Source organism: Sipha flava, unplaced genomic scaffold (genome assembly GCF_003268045.1).
Source record: "Sipha flava isolate LNK unplaced genomic scaffold, YSA_version1 196_pilon_pilon, whole genome shotgun sequence".
Taxonomy (NCBI): domain Eukaryota; kingdom Metazoa; phylum Arthropoda; class Insecta; order Hemiptera; family Aphididae; genus Sipha; species Sipha flava.
Genome location: NW_020272770.1, coordinates 390,148 through 403,569, shown reverse-complemented (window position 1 = coordinate 403,569; position 13,422 = coordinate 390,148). Strand labels below are relative to the sequence as shown.

The window sequence follows — 13,422 nt, the reverse complement described above, 5'->3', positions numbered from 1 at the left end:
AATCGTTATTGTCGACTGTAAGGCTGGACGCACACTTAAAGAGCAAAACTGCTCCGAGCAGCTCGGATCAGCTCAGAGCTGTTCGGACATAATTAGAACACGTGTAAAGTAATTAACGCGTGCACACTTATCAGTCAATATCAACACACAACAAGACATAACAAAACATGTTCGGTCTTGATCCATCCGGTTCTATTTTTGCTCCGAGCAAAATACGAAAACCAAAGTTACTTGTTTGTTTTACGACTAGTACACTACCGAATACCATGTGAACACGTTATTTTAATATAAAAATTATATCATATTAATTTAAAATGGCTAGCGATCCAGAAAAATTAATAAATGCAATATTTTTAAGAAAATCCATTTATGATAATTGTGATAAAGATCATAACAATAGATTGATTTAAGATAGATTATGGAATGAAATAAGCAATGAAATGGAAACATCAGGTTAGTAATAATATAGTAATAATATAAAAACAAAATGGTTTAGATAAAATAATTTAAAGAATGTTTATAAAACTTTCAAATTTTATACACTGTACATATTTTGCCACGGGACTGAACCAATGTCTGAATTGAAATAATTCATGAATTTCTCTCAAATATCCATTGCTGCAGTAGATGCCCTATTATTAATTGGACTTGATGTAATTTGTCTTGCTGTTTGGGTTGTTTCAAATTGAAGTTCATCATGAATTTCGGATAAAACTCCTTCTCTATCTATTATCATGTTATACAGGAAACAACAAGTCTTTACAATAGTAGTAGCTTTTTCAGGAAAAACTAAAATTTTATTTTCTATAACTTTAAATCGTTTCACAAAAATCCTAAAAGCACATTCAACTATTCTTCTGGCTCTTGATAACCAGTAGTTATACATTTTTTTTTAATTTATTAAATTTCTTCTTGGAAAAGGTCTCATTAAATTTGTTTGTAATGGATATGCTTCATCTCCAACAAATACATATAGAAATTCATCGTTGATTTGAGGATGTATTTTTCTTGATTGCGGGATATTTAATTTATTATTTTTTAATAATTTTCCGTAATTGGATTCTTTAAAAATGCCACTATCACTGTTTCGTCCATAATCACCGATATCTACAGCTATGAATTTGGCATTAGCATCAACGACAGCTTGAAGTACAATTGAATGAAATCCCTTATAATTATAATATTCTGAATCAGCATTAGGAGGGCATTGTATTGATATGTGTTTGCCGTCGATTGCGCCAAGACAACTCGGAAAGTTCCACAGTTCTTTAAAAGTTTTTGCTAATTTTACCCAATGTTCGATTTTAGGTGGTGGCATATAAGTAGGAGATAAAATATCAAAAAATCAAAAAAATCTGGTTCTGCTACTTCGAAAAAATAAAATTGGTATTTATTCAACGAAATGTCATTTTTATCAAATTTTATGATGCAACATAATCATACATTAAGTAATCTGGATGCATCAGATGATGAAAGTGAGATATTTGGTGAAAAAAATACTGAAAGTTCAAATTTCAATGAGAACGATAGTGAAATTGAAGACGAAGGTACTACATCTTTGATTGGGAAACCAGAATCAGAAATAATTTCTGAGCCTCTATTTAAAAAACCGAAAAAAAAATTTAACACTTCAAATGCAGAACGAGTGGCAGGGCCTATGATCGACTTTTTACGTTCAAAAACAAATAAATCAGCTGCTGAAGATCCGGATTTATTATATTTTAAAAGTCTTTAGCCAGATTTTAAAAAATTAAATGGAAAAAAACAGCGTCAATTTAAACAGTTTGTGTTGAAAAATTGAAATACCTACATCGACAATCAAGAAGCTCAAGAATCATTAGGTAATGATAAATCGCTACATTATAATACATCAAATGTACCAGTAGGTGAACTCCAAATCTACAACTATACCTTCAGTCCACCTGAATTTTCATCATCAAACAGTTCAAACATACTGATATCTTATTTTAAATACTTAACACATACATATTTTATAAAAAAAAAAAAAAAGTTAATTTATAAATTTGTTTTGATACGTTTAACTAATTAATATTTCTAGTAGGTATCTAATTATTTAGTTTTGTTATTTGAACTCACTCACCTCAAGGTTACTAACAATTTTTCAGCAGGAGCTATACTTTTACGAAACTTATTGTCTTGCGATCTTATGGTCTCGCCGATTGCATTTAATATGAAGTCGAACGTTGTTGAACTCATGTGAGTGAAATTTTTGAATTTAATCTCGTCTTCACGTGATTCGGCCAAAAAATTTAAAATCGTATTATTTTCTAATCGTTCTTTGTTTATTTCATGCATCCAAATTTTGCATTTTTTTTTTTACAACTTAAAAACTATTTAATAAATATTGCCACATAAGCGGCACAACAACGACGTCTTCATCAGAACTCATCTTGACGACTGGTGTTTAATAACAAAAATGAATCCAGAATTATTGTGTCTTGTTCTGTTCTGTTTTGTTAGTGTGAATGGAATTTATTCCGAGCTGTTTGGAACAAAATGTTTCGCGCAGCTCAGAGTAGTTTTGCTCTTTAAGTGTGCGCCCAGCCTAAGGCTGACAGTTCAACACACACACTACATAATCGAATAATCCACATAAATATCGACTCGTGTGCGTTTAATTTTTAATTTAAAAGGAATTTGTTTTACGTAAGTAATCCAACTTTAATATTTATTATTTTTTTTATTATTATGATTATAAATTGATAAATTACACACTCAACTAAATGGAAAATAAAAATTTAGAAACGGTTTCTATTATTAACATACCTAACAGTTTTTGTAATAAAAATGAATAATCTCAGTTATGCGTTTATGACGAAGAAAATAATCAATATTAGGTTTTTAATGATTGTTTTTCTTTTTATTATTTCCACACCACCTGTGATTGATAATTTGTCGACCGTGAATCGTATTCAGTTCCTGTGTACCTATTATTCTATAATCTATTCGATATGCTCAAACGTTGACGAGAGATCCTTTAAAATTATTATTTAATTTATTAACAATGTTGCGTATTTGCTACAAATTGTTTCCTTAGTATTATTATAAAATAGGTATTTAATTTGTTATGATATGACGTAGTCATGTAGATCTAGTAGTTACTGTTTAAACTTGATAAAGCAGAATCGAATATTTGTAGTAAACGACTATACTCGTATTTTTTCCAGGTGTTCTGATTATCGACAAAAATATTATCATTTAAAAATGTCAAAGCGTTCATATCCTAGTGGTGCTTTAAAGAGTCAGAAAGCAATCGTAAAAGAAATCAACGAAAAAAAATTATAAATTCCTTACCTAAATTTACAGTTTTTTTTCTTTTGTTCCTCCCAAAGAAGAAACTAATTTAGTTTTACCTATATCCCAAGAAACGATAACAATTAACCAACAGTCACAAGTATCTCAAAATCCTAATTTAAGACCTAATAAATGTTTCATTAATTCTCCGGAAACAGTTGAGGACAATTCATTAATATCAAACCATCCCGGAAACTGGAATACATTAACTGAGTAAAAACGAAATATGTATATTAGAAAAGGTCCCAAATTTTTTCAAAATAAAAATAGTGACTTTTTAAATTCCACACGAAATTATACAGAATCAAATGGTAACATTAAAGTAAGACACTTAACCAAGTCAATATTCACTCGTCAACTAAAAAATGATGAAAATATCGATAGATCGTGGCTTTTATATTCTCTTTCGAAAAAAGCCTTGTTTTGTTTTGTATGTCGTCTCTTTTCTTCTAAAAAAATTGGATTTAGTTGTGAACAAGGATTTAATGACTGGAAACATATTTATACGGTTGTCTTGGAGCATGAAAATAGCTTAATGCACAGAGAATCTGTCATGGCTTTTTCTGTTAGGACAAAAAATAATGGTCACATATATCAAGAAATATCTTATCAAATAAACTTGGAAGTAAATTATTGGAAAGAAGTATTAAAGAGAATTGTTGCTATAATAAAATTTTTGTCGTCACGAGGAATTGCGTTTCGCGGAGAAAATCAAATAATTGGATCTCAACACAATGGGAACTATTTGGGCTGTTTAAAGTTAATAAACCAATTTGATCCATTTCTTTTAGAACATTTAAATAAATATGGAAATCAAGGCAAAGGAAATCCTTCATATTTATCAGTTAATATTTGTAATGAATTTATGAACATAATGGAGAGACAAGTGCTGAATACAATTCTTTCGGAATTAAAAGTGGTTATATATTATTCAATTGGTGTTGATTCCAGTTCTAATCTTTCTCATATTAATCAAATGACATTCATTATTCGGTATGTTAATAATGATACTCCAGTTGAACGTTTTTTGGAATTTATTCCTATTGATGAACATGGATCTAAGTATTTATTTAAAATTATTTTATCTTTTCTTGAAAAAAATCAGATTAGTTTGAATAACTGTCGTGGTCAGTCGTATGACAATGCTGCAAATATGTCAGAACAATATGCTGGTCTGCAAGCTAGAATACTAGATAAATGTAATTTTGCTGTTTTTATTCCATGTGCAGCTCATTCTTTGAACTTGGTCGGGGTTCGTGCAGCAAAATGTGTTATGAAAACAGTAAGTTATTTTCAATTCGTACAAAAATTGTATAAATTTTTTTCGAGTTCTACCTATCGTTGGAGTACCATGAAAAAGTGCCTAGGCTCACATTATGTTTTAAAGTCACTATCAGAAACTACATGGTCTGCTCGAGCTGATGCTGTTACTGCCTTATATAATGGTTACAAGGAAATTTTAAATGCTTTAAAAACAAATTAAATAGATAATAAGACTTCACCAGCTGTTAAAAACAAAACCCATAGCTTAATAAAGAAAATGGAAAATTTTGAAAACATTGTTCTTACTGAAATTTGGAGTAAAATCTTATCTAGAATAAATGAAACAAACAAAAATTTACAAAATGAAAACCTTATTATTGACGTCGGTTCAAAATTATTTGATTCTCTTGCTGGTATTTTAAGTGAGATTAGAGATGAATTTTATAATCATGAAACTACCGCTAGAGAAAAATTTCCAGATTCTGACTTTAAAGATTTACACCAATGAACTAAGAAGAGGAGTATTCATTTAACATTTTCCGGTGAACAGACTAACGAAAGTACTTCGTTTTCAAGTAGTGAAAAATTCAAAATAGAAACTTACTTTCCAATAATAGATACATTAATAACTCAGTTAAAAATTCGTGGTAAATCATACAAATCAATAAATACACTGTTTGGATTTTTCTTTAATTTACAAAATTTAGAGACAAAAGAAATACAAGTCTATTGTAAAACATTTGCGGAATTTTATCACGTAGACATTAATGAAAATGAATTAATTTTAGAATGTATACACTTAAAAGATTATCTATCAGAACTTGAAATTTCTGAATTCAAGTATTTCTAGTACATACAAATTTTTAAAATCAAATAGACTAGAAGAAACATTTCCAAACATAATAATATCTTTCTGAATTTTTTTATCAATGATGATTACCAACTGTAGTGTGGAACGTTCATTTTCGAAGTTAAATTTAATTAAAGAAGAGCTTAGAAGTACCATGAGCTAGAAACGGTTAAACTCCTTATCTTTAATGAGTATTGAACATGAACTACTATTAAATTTAGATTACAAAAATGTTATAGAAGATTTTGCAAATGAAAAAGCTAGGAAAAAACCATTTAAGAGTATTTGATAATTGACAAATTTATATCAATACATATATTGTTTTTATGACAATTATTTTAGTTTTTTTTTAATGAATTACATTTATTTTTTAACTATAAAACATTAATTTATGAATGATTAATATATCTTGACGTTTTAATTAATAGGAAACTATTTTTTGACTGTATATTTTGAAATTGTGATAAACAATAAAGTAACAGAGATTAAAAAAAAAATACACTTTTTACTAATAAATAATAATACATAATGCGTTAAAAATGTATATATATATATTATAATTTAGCATTATAAGGCCCCCGAAATATGTTTGGCCCGGGGCCCCATAAAACCTTAAGACGGCCTTGATCTGATATCTTCATATATACACTAAAGGGTTTGCGTTTTAGACGTGTAACAAAATTTAATTTCTTTCTGAATGAACAATAACACACAAAAAACTTACACTTTGGTGAAATCACTATATAAATCCTTGACACATAATAAATAGTTAATTAGAAAATTTAATTTATTTTTTCACTTATGAATTTTGCAAAAATATAATAAAACATTCATACACAACAGATTATTTGTTAAATTCAAAAAATGTAATGAATGCATTTATACGCCACGGCGTTTCTTATAGCTAATGGAAAAAATCATGAGGTAGTGTGCACTATGTTTTAGTTGAAATTAATACATCAATTCATCACTAACCTGTTCGATCCGCCGTAATAGTTGATTTGTACCTACGTAGTTTTTTTTAGTCTACTGTATTATGATTATTATGTCAAGCATTTGAACTTTGTTTCATCTAGTTTTACGCTACCTATAGACATATTAAAATAATTATTATAATTCATATTAACATGTCTATGAAGCTACCAAGTATCTGTATCAAAATTGTACTGCAATTATAAGTATAAGTATAAAAATTGATACTTTATCACTAGGGAACGGATTTATATGTAAATACATATTTTTATTAAAACGAGATATTTAAGATTTGATAAGAAATGTTTATGATTTAAATCATTCCTATTAAAATGATGATACTTTTATTTTACATATTTTTACATATTTTAGTATAATTACATATTTTTACATATTTCACTAATTTTTAAATATTTTTAATCATATTTTTATCATTTCATTATTCATACGTCTTTTTCATATGAAAATACAAGAAATTATTTCAAAATTAGATCCAGAAACTTCTATCGCTATTGGAAAAGCTCAAAATATTATGCTAAATGAAACATTGAAAATAATTTAATTTTAATTAAAAATAATTTAACAAAATTATTAATAAAAAATATGTCCCCAAATGATAGTATGCAAATTGTTGAATCAGCGATTAAAACTCGTAAGCGGACCAATAGATGTTGTAAAAAAGAAAATTCATGCTGTTACAGAAAAAAATTCCAGGCAATATTGATTTTAAAACAATCAATGACATAATGAGTGGCAGAAACCCTTCTAAAAATCTGGAATTATCGCCTTCTGATAGTACGCACTTGAAATATGCTTTTATACATCGGTTGATATGAAACGATAATTTCGCCGTTTTAAAAATATTTTGATACCTAATAGGCGACATTTAACATTTGATAATTTAAAAGATATTGTAATAATTCAATGCAACAAATCATTTTGATAATTTAATAATAATAATCACTTTTTTCCCCCCACATATTTGGATGTTTTTAGCACATATTTTATAAATTATACTTACATATATATGTAAATATTTCTGTATTTTTATTACATATAAATCCGTTCCCTATTTATCACTAAAATGTCATAAACACTATTACGTTGATTTCGTTTTATAATTATAAAGATATCATAACCTATTTAATGTTTATAAATATCGTTTCAGTTATAATAACTAAACCTTTTACTGTTTAATAGTATTAAAATTTCAAATTCGGAACATTTTTATTTTACCAGGCACCCCTTTATTTGGTAATTTTTTTGAGGAAAAAAACGTTGATAAAATCAAAACTTAGTACACGAAATTACTTTCGAAGATGTAGCTAATTAAAGTTTTCAGTTTATATCCTTAAGTTAGGGCTAACGGTATTTGAAATTTTAATACCGGTTTTTGGTATTTTTTTGTACTGGTATTTTCGGTGTTACCAGTATTACCAGTTATTACCGTATTTGTAGTTACTATCGTATAACCGATATTTGTGGTAGTTACCGTAGCACCGAAACATGGCTAACCTAAATTACATAAATGTATGCTATAAATTTGATCATTATTTAATTTATTTCTATGATTTGTAATATTATTAATTTATTCTATACATAGTACTTATATACTGTATAGTTCAATTACAATATAAAAATTTTAAGATGTAACATGGTAACATTGTTAATAGTTATCTATAAATATGCATTTATTTACTTTTACATAGGTAACACATATATTTATTGTATAGGAAACTTCAATATTTTAAAATGTAACATAGTTATCTAAAAAAACATAAATTTATACCTTTACATAATACATAATACTTATATGACTATTTTTTAACATTTTAGCTTATAAAATTTAATATTTTTTCATTGATATTAAGGTTTAAAAATGTGAGAGTTTTTTGATAGAAATATCAACTGCTCTGCGTGATCTGGAGATAGTGATGCACGATAATCAGTGCATATATTCCCACCTGTACTAAAAAGCCTTTCACAAGGTACGCTAGTTCCAAATATATATAAGTATTTTTAGCAGTACGCCAGCACACTGATATTTGACCATTGAAAAATAATCAATCAATAAATACCGATAAGCTATTAATACAATAATAGAATAATGCCATAATAAAATATCCAAAAAAAAGTGCTAAAAATAATTATTTTTATTAGGTTTGTTAAAAATACCGATAGCCTGTATTTTCGGTCATTATCGAATGTAAGGTATACTGAATTTTACAAATATCGAAAATACCGAATACCGGTATTTAATAAATACCGGTAATTACCGGTATACCGAAAATACAGCTACCCCTACCTTAAGTAAAAACCCATTATGTTTATTAATTTACTGCTTGAAGTGACTTTGCTTTTGTCGCCTCTTGCAGGGTTATAATATACAGCGTTCGCGATTCTGTACTGTGTCCGCTGTTGATTTTTTGGATTTGGAAAACGTTAATTTCTTCAATTTTAGTTCAGCTTTCAAACGAATTTTTTAATTTTTATTTTTTTTTTTTTATTGTGTTTAAATGTCTTTTTTCTGAGGATTATTTTTATTTCCATCCATTTTAAAAAGCACATAATCTATCATCGTGGTCATTCGCTCGCTGTGCTCACTCGGACAGTTAAAATTGAAAACATCCCTCGACTTGTTGTGTAACACACGGAATATAAACAAACGCGTATTTTGACTTACTGCCAGTTGCGGGTTTTACCTTAAAATTACGAATAATTTTTTGATAGGTGAGATACATTCCCTAACCGTCTATTGATCCGTTAAACCTTGCCGAAGCAGTTCCGTTAGTTTAATAGATGATCAAAATGATATAATAATCTTAAATAGTTATATGAATTTGTCTTAGACACACTGTACAAACCAGCTCTTCGACTTCAACGTTGGCACTGAATGAACACCGAAATATCATAGTAGCGCTATTCTGGCAGCACGAATAGCGGTCATGCTTTTCTAGTGGCACCGCGGTGGTCGCGCTACCATTGTTGTTCCGTGTAAAAGAGGCCTAAAGGTCCGGTTGGTCACCGGTTTTCATTTTCAGCCGGTCGCCTATCGCCATGTTCGTCGTAAATTACGACAATAATATAATATTACGATTCTAAATATTATATTATCAAACCGATCATAACGAAGACAATTGAGTTGGTACATTAAAAAGGCGTTAAAAAACTCTCCATTTAGGTAGTGCCGCGTTATCCATTGCTCCACGGTTTACATAAAAACGTTGTTCAATATAGATTGTTTAAATAGAAGTGAAAACTTTAAGAGGATATAACTACAAAATTAACTATCTGCGCCAGTTTTCGTTTGCACCATCCTATTCAGTGTTGAAAAGGACCTGAAGAAAAAATTCCATAATTATGGGTGCCTGGTAAAGTAGAAATATATCTCGAATTCTAATCTGCATTGCTATTTGTTCCTTTCCGAACCTATAGTAAAGCAAATTTTCAAATCGTTGTGATGATTATTTTTTTCTTTTTACCAATGCTCGACTTGGAAAAATTAAAGAAGGGGGACTCTATTTACTTTAAAAAAAAGAGCGTCCCTAAAACTTGTTAAGCGTTATAATTATAACATAATAATAGTTGGGGAACGCTAAAATTTCTGAAAATGAATTGAGGTACTCCGTTCCCTTGCGTCACCCCTCAAGTCGAGCACTGCTTTTTACCATTTGGACGTAGGGACATACGTTTGAAACGAAAATAATTTACCACCGACCGAAAAAGGTATCAATCTCGTTCTTACGTTCACTCTAATCAATACGACCGCCGAATGTGCATAATTGTTATCACGTCCGTTAACAGGAGCAACACGCTTTATTGTTTTGTTTTTAAAATTTCCAGTGATTTTTTAAATGTACGAAATTAATGCTCTATGTTGGTTATTTTTTTCTCCCTAAAGCGATCGTGAACTTTGTCAACTCAACAAGTTGTGTGAAAATGTGATCCTGCCGAACGTTGAGTGTGGTTGTAAATAAACGACCGACATACGACCACCGAATATGGACGAGGATTCGCCTTGGTTGTGTACGCAGGCCATGCACGACTGTGTCGACGATCACCCGATTGACAGAAACGATAAAGCGAATAGCGTACGTACTCACAGGTGTCCAATCCCTTAAGGCAAATATAGGAACGGCCTTTGAAATATTAATATAATTATTCTTTCGGAAGATCTCACACATGATGTGAAATTTTCAAATATCGGGTATGGGGTTTCGATAGTGTTGTACTTCATACATTTTTAATTTTCATAGCTATTATAAAAGTGATTTAAGTCAAATATTTTTTCAATTACTTGATTTACCTATATAAAGTTTGTAAACAATTTATTAAATTAATAATGGTTAATTTTGTATACAAAACCTTTTAAAACATAATAATGGTAACATAATATAACGTTAATTATATTTAATGGTAATGTAACAAAATAATAGGTAACATACATTTTCTTCATCAAACTATTTAGCTATCCTATTTATCATCTTATATGTCTTATAAATGAAGACCCAACTTAACTATCTCTAAATTATCTCTAACCCGGTCTCCTATCTATTTTCTTTTTACTTAATTTATCATTTACTTACTTTATATTTATAATATTATTATTATCCTCTTATTACTGTCACTTAGTTTCTTGTCTTGAGCCTTAGCATGTACTGTTATAAAATAAAATAATAGATCTTATTTAAAAGTAAAACATATTATAGATATAATATTTGTGAGTTAATATTTTTAAAATTTTATTATTAGACTGTACCATGGGGCTTTTTTGTTGTATAATTTTGTAATATGTGACTTTATTTCATGAGTTGTGATTGGTCTAGCTGATAGTAACATGGGTAGTAAACTACTGAGGTAGTTTGGACATTTTCTATGTATGTTAAATTTGGATTTATATTGGTATGGGGTTGAAAATTTTGAAAAAGGTGGATTCAGAATATATTTGCTTTTTCATTGTCAGTTATAGTTAAAGAATTATCATAGTTTAATAAAGGAGAAACTGTATCTGTTTTTTATTAATTTCCACAAAGAACCATTGTTTGGTGTTAATGACGATAAGAAAGAGTGAAATTTATTAGCCTAAAAGTTTTAGAGTTCATTTTTTAATTTATTTGTTAATTTGTTGAATTCATGTTTATGATTTGGATAATGTGCTTGTTATCAGATTTTTCTAACTTGTCGTTTTTATTGATTAATCTCTTTAGATGATTTGGTAGATAAATATATTGGTTTAGTTTTATTTGTGCATTAGTAGTTGTTGGTGAAAAGATTGAGTCCGTTATTAAGATTTGCAAAGCATAGTCTATGTCCTCACGGTATTTTAGTTGGACTTTAAGGAAAATGCATTCATCTAATTTTTGTTGAAATAGGAATTAATCTTTCTGGAATACAAAGAATTATTTGTTGTTTTCTGAACTCCAGCCTAAGGGGAATAATACTGTAAAATTTAAACTCAACATTTAAAATATAGAATGGAATTAATAAATTAAGTTCAAATAAAAATGTCTAAAATATAGATACATACTAAATTATTAAAAATATGAAGATTTTTATTATAATCATAATTTAATACCCAAATTAATTATATAATATCATTAATTTGTAAATATTTTATTATTAGTTTGGTTGCATTGTCCTAAATAATGTGGATGACAATGAATGTTATGTACTTAATGAAGGTGATAATACAATTGGAAGACATCCTTTAAACCATATATACATTGAACATCCGGTATGATTAATATTTATTAAATCTAGATTGTATTAAACATTAACATTTTTAATTATTATACATATTAGTCAGTATCAATGAACCATGCAGTTATTCAATGTGATTCTGATGGTGTTGTCCTGTTAGATAAAGGAAGTTTAAATAAGACTAAACTTAATAAGGTAACACTTTTATTAATGCATTTTATCAATTACCTGTTAAATATTTTTTAAATCTTTATTTTATTCTAGAAACCTTTGAAAAAAAATGTCGCTTATTTTCTTGAAGAAAATGCATGCTTGATGTTTGGAGAGATTAAAGCTAATTATTATGTTGATGGAAAACCTACTGAAGCTCCCAAAGAAGTGAAAGCCATTGGTAATCCTTTAAACTAATATATGTAAATTTTTCTTCAGATTATTTTGATTTTACATTATTTATTTTGTAGTATCTAATGGAACATCTTTAGAAAATATAATGGAAAATCATGCGTTTTCTGCACCACAGTTACCTTGCGCTGTAAGTTAATATTTTAATTCATTAAAAAATTATTGCTAATTTACTTATTACTTATAGGGGAATACTATTAATATGCTTTGCAACAAAGAAAAAACTGATAAAGTTAGTGGAAATAATTCTACTGATAAAACTGAAATGATTACGCTCAAAACAATCACTCAATCTGAATGTGTTCATAATAAACATGATGATGTTTACTTAGAATCTAATCATTCAAGTCCTAGTGATGCATTTTTATTAGATGCTGTTAGCCAAATAGAAAGTCAGTTACTTCCTGAAATAGTACAAGAAGAATCTCTCAGCCCTGTAATGGATTTCGGAAATTCATTATCAAATATAAATAATTTATCATCTAATGTGTTTCAAATACCAAACAAAATGAACTCAAATGAAACTAGAGATGAAACACCTAGTCCAGTTATGGATCTTGGGCTTAAAGAAAATTATGAATTATTAACACCTGTAACAAATTGCCACACTAGACCTTTGGTTAATGAAATAACAAATAATATTGATAACTTAAACGAAACCCAATGTTTGGTAATTGATAATAATGTTAAAGAATCAAAATCTCCATATTCTTTACTCAACCTAAAAAATGAAAAAGATTTTACAATTAACAATGATTTATTTAATTTTACCCAAGATCCTTCAGACACCATTAAACCTTGTGAAGCAAGTTTAAGTAATTCTAAAAGTTGTAACATTGGTCCTCATGAAGATCTTGCCCAAAAACCTGATGTGGATGATGATTTTTTTAACTGTCCTACTCAAAAATTATCAGTTTCTA

General features: G+C 28.3%; 1 protein-coding gene and 1 pseudogene across 3 annotated transcripts in view; both read left to right on the top strand.

Moving 5' to 3' along the window:
• The first annotated feature begins 314 nt into the window (after positions 1-314).
• On the top strand, positions 315-4,798 carry LOC112681762 (annotated as a pseudogene).
• Positions 4,799-10,193: 5,395 nt separating this feature from the next.
• Positions 10,194-13,422, top strand: part of LOC112681745 (MATH and LRR domain-containing protein PFE0570w) — a 7,571-nt gene continuing 4,342 nt past the window's right edge. Inside the window, exons 1-6 of one of the 3 annotated variants that reach the window (XM_025552045.1) lie at positions 10,194-10,491; positions 12,024-12,134; positions 12,203-12,295; positions 12,365-12,491; positions 12,562-12,632; positions 12,690-13,383. In XM_025552045.1, coding sequence (XP_025407830.1) covers positions 10,402-10,491; positions 12,024-12,134; positions 12,203-12,295; positions 12,365-12,491; positions 12,562-12,632; positions 12,690-13,383 — 1,186 coding nt within the window. In that variant the 5' untranslated portion in view covers positions 10,194-10,401. Of the gene's footprint in view, positions 10,492-12,023; positions 12,135-12,202; positions 12,296-12,364; positions 12,492-12,561; positions 12,633-12,689; positions 13,409-13,422 lie in introns of all 3 variants that reach the window. The other 2 variants (XM_025552046.1, XM_025552044.1) reach the window with 2 other exon arrangements.